Source organism: Metopolophium dirhodum, chromosome 2, assembly GCF_019925205.1.
Source record: "Metopolophium dirhodum isolate CAU chromosome 2, ASM1992520v1, whole genome shotgun sequence".
Lineage (NCBI taxonomy): Eukaryota > Metazoa > Arthropoda > Insecta > Hemiptera > Aphididae > Metopolophium > Metopolophium dirhodum.
Genome location: NC_083561.1, coordinates 9,633,566 through 9,646,870, shown reverse-complemented (window position 1 = coordinate 9,646,870; position 13,305 = coordinate 9,633,566). Strand labels below are relative to the sequence as shown.

The window sequence follows — 13,305 nt, the reverse complement described above, 5'->3', positions numbered from 1 at the left end:
GTTTCCATCGGAATATTTTTCACTAAAATCCAGAAAGATTCTAATCAGGCGTTTAGCACGAATATTTTTTACGGTATTCGAGGTATATTGCTATATGTTTATTGTTTGTATATTTGTGTATATTTTATATTATACAGGTGCTGTCTACAGTGTGACGAAATTCCGACTACAAATCTCAATCTACATTATCTACAACCAACAATTTTAGCATCGCCGTATTATATTACAATGTTGTGCAGTGGTGAAACTATAGTATGGTATTGATCACCTCCGAAGCTCCGACCACAAAATACTTTATAATTCACAGGTTTTTCTTGGTATCTAGGAATAAATTGTTTCACACGCATTTACGACCGTTAGTTAAAATATGGTCTTGGTTGAACCTCTAAAACTCCTCTATATACGCCAGAACGCCACTGTTCTTAAATACATCAGGAAAGTTCAGAGTAGTTTGAACCACGTCCGAAATATACCAAGTGCTATATTCAATTTCAGTCGAATAAGTACACTGGTCACCGACGCCGATTTGTCCATGAACTGAGGTACACTAAAACTGACATACCTATATAACTATATAAGTATATAATATATAGTAACGTATTTTATATTAGTTTATTTTTTGTGAAGTCGAATTATACAACTAGTATATTATAATTATTAACTATCATTAACTTTTTACAAAATGTGAAATATGATTCAAGATCATATAGTATCAAAAAACGTTGTATTTTTTGAAATACGTTTTAAAAAAACGAATTTTGCCTCTCAGTATGGTCATTTCAAGGACACGCAATAAAATTTATAAACCAGCAAGGTATTAGTGTATTATATTAATTATCATAACCACGCGTTTGAATAATAATATATTAGGTATGTAGCGACGATATAGGCATATGTTTATATATATGCCCTATAGTTTATTATATATTGCACATTTTAACACATTACGAGTTATTATGATGATGTGCCACGGTCCTCTTATACATAATACAGTGTTATGCGAATAGACAAAAAAAGAGTAGATATACTAACCCTTAAAAAAAAATTTCTTGATCTATAAAAAAAGTGGAAAACAAGTAAGTTACGTAATATTAATCTGAGTTTAAACTAGTATTATTTTGTTCAAATAGATTTAGAAAATATTTTTTATTAATTAATTGTTATATTTCAATTAAAAATATAAAATTGTATTATTTAGGATGTTTTAGAAACAGGTCTCGAGTCTCGACTCTCGACGTAGTAAAAAAATCAGAGTTTTTACTACAGTGGTAAAAATTGTTTATAATTAGTTGGTTTTGAAATTGATGCCAAAAAAAAGAGATATACACGAATTACATAATAATTAATACACCCTAAGCCTCAATTAATTATTGCAACTTGCAAGTAGTATATTAAGTAAATATTAAATATTCCTATAAATTCTGCTAATCGCAAACGTTCTATTTGTAAATGCAAATAGTGACATTTTGGCTAAGAATAAACAGTATATTAGGAGTCAGCAGCATTTATTGAATTAAGAAAGTAAGAAAATAAGTAAAAATAAATACTATAAAATAATTGATATTTTTTTCTTTGTCATTTGAAAGCGCATAATTAGCCATATGGAGGGACACAAGGGTCTGCTCAACCTATACGATAATATCCCCCCTTTGCTGAACCCACCCCCACACATTTTATAAGACTCTTCTCTACGAATAGGTTGCACGCTCTACAGGGAAGGAGCACACAGCTATTGTATAAAAAATTATTGTATTGTTTTCATTGTTGAACCTCTCGGTCTCATACTGCACACGGCCGCACGCAGGTATGTTGTTGGTAAGGTGTTATTTTTTGTTATCGTTCGGAACATTGCAGAGTGGAACAAATGTTTCGTTTTTTGGTCCGTCGACGGGAAGCACGACCAACTACTGATTACAGCAAATCAATGATGACTGCAATGTCCGACGACCGTCGTCGAAGGTGAATAATTCGTTTGGATCGATATAATTACGAGATCACATAATATTATCACGAGTCATATCTATAATTGTGATTACGGTGGAATCAAATGGTCTTTTTAAAATGGTTTTCGTTTATTTAAAACAACCACATTGCACACAGTGGAATGTCTATTGTTTTAAAATAAATTGTCCCATTGAGAGCGCAACGTGACACGTTATATTGTTTAATATAGACACTGACACTAAAAAATACAGTATAGTATTGATAGAAATAGAATACATCAGAATAACTGTTTGCACACCGTAGACACTTTAATTTATAATGTATAATAATAATTGCAGTATTGCGCCTATTTTATACACATGGGCGGCCAGGTATGTCATGCGGTGCACAGTGTGGTACGATAAATGTATTATTATAAAATAACAACAAATCGCGTATGTGCTTCGGCTATATCTGTACCTATCTACAGTACATGCCACATTGTCGTCTAAACACTCTGAATGCCAAATCAAATACACAATAAGTACATGTAAAAAGACATATAATATGAATAATGATTATTATTTTTCCACGATCTCTGTGTCGGTTCGTGATAACTCGAACAATAGTGAGCTTATATTAATTCTACATCATAAATTAGACATATTATTATTATGTTGTGTAGCCGCCACATTGGCCACCGTAAACTCCCACTGGTCACAGACACGATCTTAATTCCTGTCGATTTCTTGCATTTTGTTTACTGGCGTACGTTCCTTTTAGAATTGTAGAAGCAGATCGATGCAGGCGCACATCGCACATGTGAATTGTGTGTATGTCGTATGTTATATATTGAAATACTGGTGTAAACGTTATTTCACGTTACAATAACCTATAATACCTGATTGGTGCCGTACCTATATTTTAAACAATATGAGGGAACTGCAGGGAAGAAACAGTTTACGATACACACGAAATGGAACAACTAAAGAGGTTGGCGTTAAAGATTTTATCTGAATCACGACCACACGTCTGCACAGAATACGGTCGAATCACTCGAAATCGAAGGTGAATCGTTACGATAATTTGAATGATCATGGTTTTGATAGTTTTGTTTTTGTAAAACGTATATTAACTATTATAGTATTATGACATTATGTAAATACCTACCCACTCTATCAGCCGATTTTCTTTTTCGCTCTACAAAGTACTATACCCATATGTCGATATCTATATTCTATACGTAGATTAGGTGCGTTGTAATTCAGAGATAACAGACAGCTCGGTAAGGATTTAACGATAATCAGAAATATGTTTTTAAGGTATACCGCAAAACAGTATATTACCAGTTCGCACGTTTCGAGTACCTACTTACCGAACGGCGTGCGTTCGCGTGAAAAACAAGTAGTAAAAAACAACCGATTACGTAAATAATTAATACGGTGGCATCATGCAAGAACGTGGAGAACGAGATACGGCAACGACGGTTTACAAGATATGTATGTACTACGTGATGCGTATATAAGTACACGTAGTGCACATAATATTTTTATTGACGTCGAATGTTGATGGCTGATCAATTCGTAGCAAATAATCTTGTAATGACGATAACAACAATAAATAATAATAATTAATAAGCCAATGTCGGTGCGAAAAAATGATATTATTCGATGTTGTGTGTGACAACATATAATACAAAATTGTACTATAATAAATAATATTAATACCGGTTACACCATCGCCCGCGACCTGTTGCGCATGGGCAGGGTTAACATTATTTAGTATCAGTGGTATCGGTGGCGGCTTATCAACGCGGTCGTGTGTGTACAACGTTGAAATTTGAAACACAATATTATTTTAATATAATATTGAACTACGCAATTGTAAACCATAATCGCGATAAGTGCGTAAAAAACGTAAAATTTCGGCTTACTTGGACGTAAAGGCGGCGGATGTGTCTTGCTCTTGATGCCGGGTGTGGCGGCGGTGGTGGTAGTGCTGGGGGGCGACGTCCAGCGTACGCCATCGTCCGCGCCGGATCTGACCTGTTGAATGCCCGCCATCGCCGTGGGTGAATGCGTTTCCTCTCAATCACCGACTACGTCCGCGGCGGCCACCGTCGTCGCTGTGGGAGCAACGACTACACTTCTCGGCTCTCACCGAGCGGCCGTGTGTTCAGTGTCGCACACGCGCCAGCGCGCGCGCGCGCAAGCCCGCTCTCGCGTCTACGGTCGCGCGGCGGACGGTGGCGATCTTTTACTTTTATTTATATTTCTGATTTTATTATTATTTTTTTTAGAGTGTGTTCGATAACTCTCTCGTTCTCTACGCAGACGATCGCCCGGCTGGTTTTCGGTGCCCGAGCGTGGACGAGAGAGCACGAAAAGGGGACCGAGAGCTCACAGGAACGATGACGGCCAGTGGACGGTGGTAGCTCTATGTCTCGCGCACAGCCGACCGCGACGGACGTCGTGGACCGCACTTGTCGTACGTGCTGATCGCGGCCAACGACGACGAGACCAAATGCGATTTTAAACGAATTTGAATATATTGGATTTTGAGAAAAAAAACAAAATACCTACGAAAAACTTCTATCGAACGGCGGGGTGAGGGAGACGATGTAGAAGAAAATCACACTCGTTCGGGAGACGTCAGCTCAACTCGCGATCTGAGTACGGACGTACTATGTGCGTGCGTGTATAATACGTATTAACGTATGTGTGTGTGCGTGTAACACTTGCACAATACTACCGGCGGCGCTGCCGAACGTGTGCGTATCTGTGTGTGCGTGCCGACTACGTGTACGTACGTACGCGCACACACGCGAGCGCTCGCCATCCGCGGCCCTCCCGCCCGCCAGCTCACACAATAGCAGCCGTCCGCGACGAGAGGAGCGGGCCCCCACTAACGCCGCCGCCGGTTCGTGCTCGGGGTGCCCGCGTTCCGTCGGTGAGGCTTGTTCTTAACGGCGAGCAGGGGGGAAAGCCGTAACTGAATGGTGGCAGGACGGGAGCGAGGGACACGGGTGTGACGGCGACTGTCGAATCAACCGGACGAGATAAACGTTTAGCACGGAGCGATACGCGCTGTGCGACGGCGACGACGGTTTCACGAGCAGGCTGGTGGTGGCCATGGTGGCGGCGGCGGTTTAGGTTGAACGGCGATCGGAGTCGCAGCGGTGCACAGTCGGGTTGAGGGAACTCAGCTGTTGCCGCCGCCGCCAGACGGTCGTGCTAATAATATTATTATAAACGTGTATCCGGTCGGCGGCGACGTGACCGCTCCCGGTGGCCAAGACCAGTTGGCATACAACTCGTGATGTCCATCTACAAATAATTATTGTATAATACATTAATACACCAAAAAAGGTTTTTTCGGCATACTTTTAAGTTAAAATGTAGAAAAGTGTTGATCGTCGTGTTCATACGCTTATCATTGACAAGCAGAATTGGTACATGTGCTCACTCGGCACTCCTCATTGGAGATGAAAAAGAAAAACTATCATAATTCTTTCCAGAATCCAGAGTATTATAATATATTTATGTAATTTTGAAAATGTGATCTTATATTACACTTCGGTACTTTTAGCCCTCCCAACCGCTGTAAAAATTACTTTTCCTCGTCGTCGAATATAATACTGTACTTCAGACAATAACCGAAAAGTACCTAAACTTTAATACCTATACCTACGTCTTATTTAAAAATTTAGAATTAAAAATTACGATTGGATGTTATGTAGGAAATAAAATATAATTTTTTTTATACTAAACAATAAGCAACATTAAGTTTTATTATAAATTATAGTAGATTAATATAATATATAGAAAGTAGAAACTATGTTATACTAGCTGACTATAAAAAAAAATATTGCCGCGCATTATCTTTTATAAAAAAAGAAACCCTAATGAAAAAATACCACGAGGCGCGTTAGTGACTTAGCGTCGAGTCGCAGTTGCTATGAAACGCACTATAACTATCAACTGATCCGGCACAGCGTTGCCCATGACAAACTAACAAATTAAGTTTACCACAGGTTTTAAAAAAAAAATTAAGGAAAAACGGGAATTTTTTCGACAAATTCTCGATTTTGGTTTTTGGACTTTTGGTGTGACCATACCATACATGACATATTTGCTGAATGTTGATATTAGCATTTTCTTTACACCACAAAATGTTCAAAACTAAATTGTTTTGGTTTACAGACATTTTCAGTTTCCAATTTTTTTAGTTTTTTTACTATAAATGTCAATACAATTTTATTCGTTGGGTCAAAAAGCTTGGATATTTAATACAAGGTTCCTAATATATTGTTACAATGGCAGTTGAAAAATATTTAAAAAAAAATAGTCACAATTCTTTTTATGAGTTTTAAAGTTTGAATTAATTTTGACAAAATACGTAAAACTCACAAAAATTATTTTGAGTTAAACATTTCTAAAAATTTTCTTTTTAAAAATAAGATTTGAAAATGTAGTACAAGATTCCTCATAACTCATACGTTTGACTATAGCTTTATCAAAAAAAACTTTAAATGTAAACACAGGTACCTCAATTTAATTTAAAATATACATAATCTTAATATTACGAAGGAACGAAGTCCATATATTATTTTATACCTAGGTATATAATACGTACAGCATTAACACAATGTACTTGTAGATTGTACTACAATAAACATCATTATTATATCAATAATTTATGTTTAATTTCCATAATATACATATTAATAAATATTGATATCATAAAAAATACTCATTTTTAAATGGGATTTTGTTGGTCAGTTATTATAGACTTCAAAAACTGTTTGGCCACCTTCTTATTTTGTAAAATTATACCATGTAAAAATGCAAAAAAAAATAATACATCAATATATGCATATTTTTATAATATTTAAAGGTAAATAAATTGGTATAGAACTATGTACCGGGTGATCCATATTACGTTTAATTCAGACACTTTTTATTTCAAAAACTTTAAAGTTTAAATGTTTTTGAAAATATATCTTTAACATCTTTAAGTCGATAAAAACAAAATTTTTCTATAAGAATATATTTTTACTAGTTACTTTTTATCGTTATTATTTTTAAATTTTTATTTTCTTTAATAACAAAATGCGTTTTTAATTCCATATTTCAAAGTAGAAAATGTTTTTGCAGTATGTACCTACTTCGATATATTATAAAAATCAAATTTTGGACGAGTAATTTATGAGTTATAACTTATAAGTGTTTAATTATTTAAAGATTAGATGCGGAGTGGAGTGGTAGATACAGGGGTACACGCATAGAAATAATGGAGTTGATTTTACTTATGTTAAGGTATTGAATGCGTGAATATTAAATTAAGATTCTTATGTGGTTTAAATAATGGAAATGAAGAGTTGAATTAAATAATATTGTTTAACAACACCCATGTTTTAAATAACCAAAAATTAAAAACATTTCAAAAGTAAAATATATTTAAATCAACTTTTATTAAGTATTCAGTTTTAGTAATTTTCTTGTTAATTTTACTTAATTTGAGGAGTTGGATAAACAAATCTTAAATTGAGTTTTCTGTAGCTTATAATAAATTATAAAAGTGTTAAAACAACATTTGTATACCTAATACAAACAATATATTCCATAGATAGTTAATTTGAAAGTTGACATTATTGTTAAATCAACACTATTTAGTGTTATTCTGACTATCTAAATGTTAATGTGACGCTCGAGATCTAAATTTAGATTTGACCACAGGGAAATTATTTTTTCCAAATAAAATGATTTTGGACAGTTTTTACTTTTTATGATCAATATTTACGATTACGTAGTTCGGCGCGTTTTGTATTTTCAATCTTCATTTCATTTACAATTACATCTACGATTCATTTCTTCTCTCCGACCGATGTGAATCTATTACTCAAAATGGATTTGTGTCAAGACGAAGTAAGTACCTATAATAATTTTCAATGCTTTCGATTTTACTATTTAGTAACTAGTAACTGTTAAATTTACTCTACTCTACAGTTTCTTTATGACTTTTTGGTGAATGATGTTTTGGAGACAACGTCGTTACAGATGGTGATACAGTCAACTCCACCACTTCACGAAAACGAAAATAATATTATAATATTAAAATAATATACGCATTATAATATATATTACTTATGATGGAGCTAATTATTATTTGATTGTTTATTTTTTTTTTATAATTTATTGTACAATAATATATATATACTAATAATAATAATATAAATATATATTAATATATTGTTTATATTAATATACTTATTTTGTACGTATTTTTGTTACATTAAATAAAACAAAATTATACCCAATTTCAGAGTTAAATCATTTACCTTTTCGATCTTATATGCACAAATGTCGGTACATGTACACTTGCAAGTAAGACACTGTTACTAAAGTGTTGTTTCCATGGTGTTTTGTATGTAATATATAATCGGGATGGTGTGGCCTAGTATAGTAGAAAAATATGTACCATTATGCATTATGCATCGGCAATAGGTGTTAGTTTAATATTGATATTTAATGAAGTGAATATTAATTTTGAACTGTGTTATTTCTACATAACTTTTATAAATAACACTTACTACCAAGGGCGGATGCAGGGGGTGGCACTGGGGAAAAGTGCCACACTGCCTACCCCGTTGGCATAAGACAATAAAAAAATATCCAAGGCCTATTCTTAGCTATATTATATAATTTTTCCTATAAAGTGCCCCGACCATAAAGATGCTGGATCTCTTCCTTACTACAAATAGAATTTAGCTGCAATTTAGCTCTGAGCGAAAAACGACGTGCAAATGTGTAGGTACTACATTACCACCTTAGAGTGTTAAAACGACAACACTTTTCTATGTGTGTAACTCGAAAAATGTTTGTTCACTATTCTACTGACTACTCATCTAAACTACTTGTCCGAAATTTTATAGATCTAAACACTCCGAATAATATTCTGCTTCGAAATATAAAACTAAAAAGGTGAGCAAGTGGGTGCCGCTCTGCTGTACAGTAGGTTACAAGTGGGTCACTGTAATGGATGGTGTTTAATTTGAATTCAATGATATACATCATTGTATAAGAAAATCGATTCTGAGCGAAAACGGTCAGTCAGCCTATGATATTACTAAGTGTCTAAGTATATTTGATGATATTATTGTGAATAAAGTATTAATATATTATAACCTATTTACGTGGAACCTCGTTTTAAATTTTAAATCCTTAGCTATAAAATTTGAATATTTTATACATTTTAAACTACAAAATAGTTATTAAATTTTAAATTTGATACATTTTGTCAAAATTCGAACTTTAAATCCTTATAAAAAAAAATTGTGACTATGTATTTTTAAAATTTTTAAACTGCTACTGTAACAATATATCAGGAGCTTTGCTTTATATTTTCACGCTTTTTTACCCAACAAATAAAATTTTATTGATAATTATAGAAAAAAAAAACAAAAAAAATTGAAAACTGACAATGTCCGTAAACAGCTCAAAAAGATTCAAATTATTTTCAAAATGTTATGGTGTATAGAAAATGAAAATATAAACATTCAGTAAAATTTTCATGTATTCATAGTTATTTGTTTTTGATTAACAATAAAATAACAAAACCACTACATGAGAAATCGAGTGAATATCAAATGTTGTAATAATATGAATTTCAAACGCTCATAAAAATTTAATTTGACTTTCTTGTAGACATTTTCTTTGATAAAACTTATGGATAATCTTGTATTACATTTTCAAATCTTAGATTTAAAAAGAAAATTTTTTATGAATTCTTAACTCAAAATAATTTGCAAATTTTCGTCATTTTTACGTATATTGTCAATATTTGAACTATAAATGCTTATAAAAAAAAACTGTGACTAAGGATTTTTAAAATTTTTCAAATGTCGCAATAACAATATAGTAGGAGGGAGCCTTGTATTAAATTTTCAAGCTTTTTTACCCAACAAATAAAATTTTATTGATATTCACAGAAAAGAAGACTAATAAAATTGGAAACTGACAATGTTCCTAAACAGTTCAAGACAAATCTAAAAATTTTGAAAATTTTATCGTGTATGGAAAATGCAAATATAAACAACCAGTGAAAATTGCATGTACCTATGTATACGTTCATTATTGTTTTAGAGTTACACCAAAAACCAAAATCGATTTTGTGGGAAACCGATTTTGCTTAAAAATTCCCGTTTTCCCCTAATTTTATGTTGTTTTTCCCGGCGCAATTGAAAACTATTGGGAATTTTAAAATTTGACCTCCAGAATTCACCAACTAGCTTCAGTTTCCCATCAAACAAGATGCCCCAAATAGTGATAACGGACAAACATTTTAAAAAATTAAAAAAAAAACACACACATCATTGTAAAATCAATACATTCATCGTTACACTCAGAATTACGTACACTCAGAATCTAAAATGTTATTTGTCATTCAAAAAAGTAAAACACTTAGTAACGATAAAAAATTGTATTTTTTTCCAAAAATGTTCATTTGTAACGACTTAAAATTACGTAAATTAATATTTTCAAAAACGTTAGTGTTTTCTGAAATAGTGTCTTACGTTAGATGGGTCACCCCGTATTTAATATATAACCTATATTTTATTAGTAAGATAACGCGAAGATTAGTTTATTGGCCTAAACTAAAGCCCACACTTGTGCAGTTTTTTTTTACGTAATATGTAATATGTGACGCAATATTTAAACATTGATTTTTTATGATGCCCATCACTCAAATTGAGTAATATTGTAATATAAATCCATATTTTAAATAAACATCCGTTATCCGTACTAGAGTGAGTAGGTACTTACATATTTTATTCAACTATACCTACCTACTGATAATTATCGTGTTTGATAAAATATCTATAATGATGTCCAAAAAATCATTCCATTCCACTCCTGAAACAAAACTGGTAACTTTTCAAGTCTTTGCTGACATTAATATTAGGCAGTTATATAATTTTATTTTGTATAATTGTATTCTTATTTAAAACTATTATAATACTTAGGTATATATGTAATATTATAATTCGTAGAGATATGACTCATGTGAGTTTGTATTATACAGTGGAATAAAACTGTTTTATACAGAAGGTATATAAAAAAAATTAAGCTGTTATTTTTAGTTATTTTGTCATATAGGTATAAAATTATTATTATTTATTATTGTCATTTATTATTGTAACATGTTGTTTTCTCGTTGCGTTTTCATTCTAAAAATATACATAGCTGCGTAATTTTGTCCTAATCGACTTTATTAAACTGTATATTGCCTATATATGTATATTATGTATTATAATTTATATGATCTAAGGTATATAAATTGTTATTTACGTTATTGTATATTCTGATATTCTAGATATTAATTAATAAATAATAATCATTATTCAGTATAATATCTTCTTGCAGTTGCTACTTACCTACTTTTTTTTGTTAGTATGAAAATGGGTGGAAATCCATTTAAATTTCAAGGGGGGGGGGCTAACATTATTAATGTGAGCGGAGGGAGGGATAAGCCCTCTCAAGCCCCCCCCCCCCCGCTTCCGATTTCTGCAAATAAGTCTGAATTAGGTTAAACTTAAAAATGGGTATGCCATTTTTCAAGCAAAAACAAATATAGGTATAATATAGGTACTTACAATGAGATACCTAGTATGTATAAAAGTATTAAGTATAGTTAACTATTTATTTCTATTTAAAAATTCAACATAAAAAACAGATATCCTAATATTTAGGTATTTAAACTTTTTAAAGATTAAATAATTTAGCTTATTTAATTATTTTTTTACTACATTTCTGGTACCTATTAATTATAAGAACTTAGTACTTGCAAGAAGTAAAAAATGTGAAACTGTTTCTAGTTAGCAGATAATAAGATTACTCAAATCCTAATTTATTTCAAAATGTATTAAAAAAATTCACATGATATTTTAAGAGTATAATTTACTATGAAATATGAATGGTAATTAAAATATTTTAAATTTAAATTAGTTCTAGTCACTAGGTTTATGGACATATTATAGTACATCATAATTGGTACCATAACTAAATATTAGTTTGGTGAATTTGGTCTAAAATAATATTTATGATCCACTATATGTCTATATACACACATACCAAAAACCAACTTATTTTTTGAAGATGGGGCAAGTGCTACTTGCTCCCGGGGATTTTTGCAACTTCACAATATTATTACTAACCTTACTATTGATAATTTTACTATAAAAAAAAATAGTTAGTAGTTAGTAGTAGGTACCTATACCACTATGAACTATCAATACATTTTTAAATCATATGATTATTATATTATTATTATAATATCAATATAGTAACATACAATTTATAAAAAAAAAATCTGGTAATATTTTACGCGCTGATATTTTTTAATTTTTCTTATGGATCTTTAAAATTTATAAAATACTATTATAACAACTTCAAGGAATCTTGTATTAAATTTTCAAGCTTTTTGACCAATATACAATTCAAATTGGAATACAATTTTATTTTATTGACATTTATAGAATAAAGAAACTAATAACATTTCAAATTTCAAATATCTATAAATAACTCAAAACGAGTCAAAATATTTTAAAATTTGCGAAAATGTTATGGTGTATAGAAATTGTTAATATAAACATTCAGAGGAAATTATATATATCTACGGTTTTTTTTCAGAGTAGGAATGAATTCGGGGTGAGGGGTTATAAAAAATTATATACCTAATAAATATTATAAATTAATCTCCATATAGAGTATAGAACCCTACCCCCCCCCCCCTATATACACCTATGTGCGGTATATACAAGATGGAAAATTATTACTAATCTATAGGTATTTAATAAAAATAGTTTATTCTCAAAGTTTTAATTATATATTTCTAAACTAATATTATAAATAAACGCCCGAATTCCTTTCATATTTCAGCAAAAATATGTATATAAATATGTATAAATATGTATAGGTACTTCATTTACATCAATTTGATTGGTCAAGTCTTTTTAAATATACAATATTGACAAATCTACTAATCTCTGTTGACCCATTGATACCCTAAGCCAAGTTTTAATTTTTCTTAAGGCTGAAAAGGATCTTTCACAAGTAGCTGAACTGATTGGAAGTGTGAACATGAAAGCAATGGTAAAAGTGTAAATTAATTTTGCTAATACCACTGACACAGAAGACAGTGCAAACTTTAATTTTAGTTTAGAGATTTTATAGGTTTTTACTTACTGGTAGTGGCAGATATTTTTCCATTAGCTTCACAATTGGTCGTTTTTTTGTTATATTTATACTTTTCAAATATTGAAAACATTTTGTTTTGAGTAAAAGTTTATGACTAAATTACTTATAAAACAAAATAATCCAA

The 13,305-nt window shown here is 31.5% G+C and overlaps 1 protein-coding gene across 1 annotated transcript in view; it reads right to left on the bottom strand.

The window, feature by feature from the left end:
- LOC132937953 (dual 3',5'-cyclic-AMP and -GMP phosphodiesterase 11-like) overlaps positions 1 to 5,061 on the bottom strand; it is an 89,551-nt gene extending 84,490 nt beyond the window's left edge. Inside the window, exon 1 of the mRNA XM_061004590.1 lies at positions 3,857 to 5,061. Within this exon, the coding sequence (XP_060860573.1) occupies positions 3,857 to 3,986 (130 nt within the window). The 5' untranslated portion in view covers positions 3,987 to 5,061. The remainder of the gene's footprint in view (positions 1 to 3,856) is intronic.
- Between the last annotated feature and the right edge of the window lie 8,244 nt (positions 5,062 to 13,305).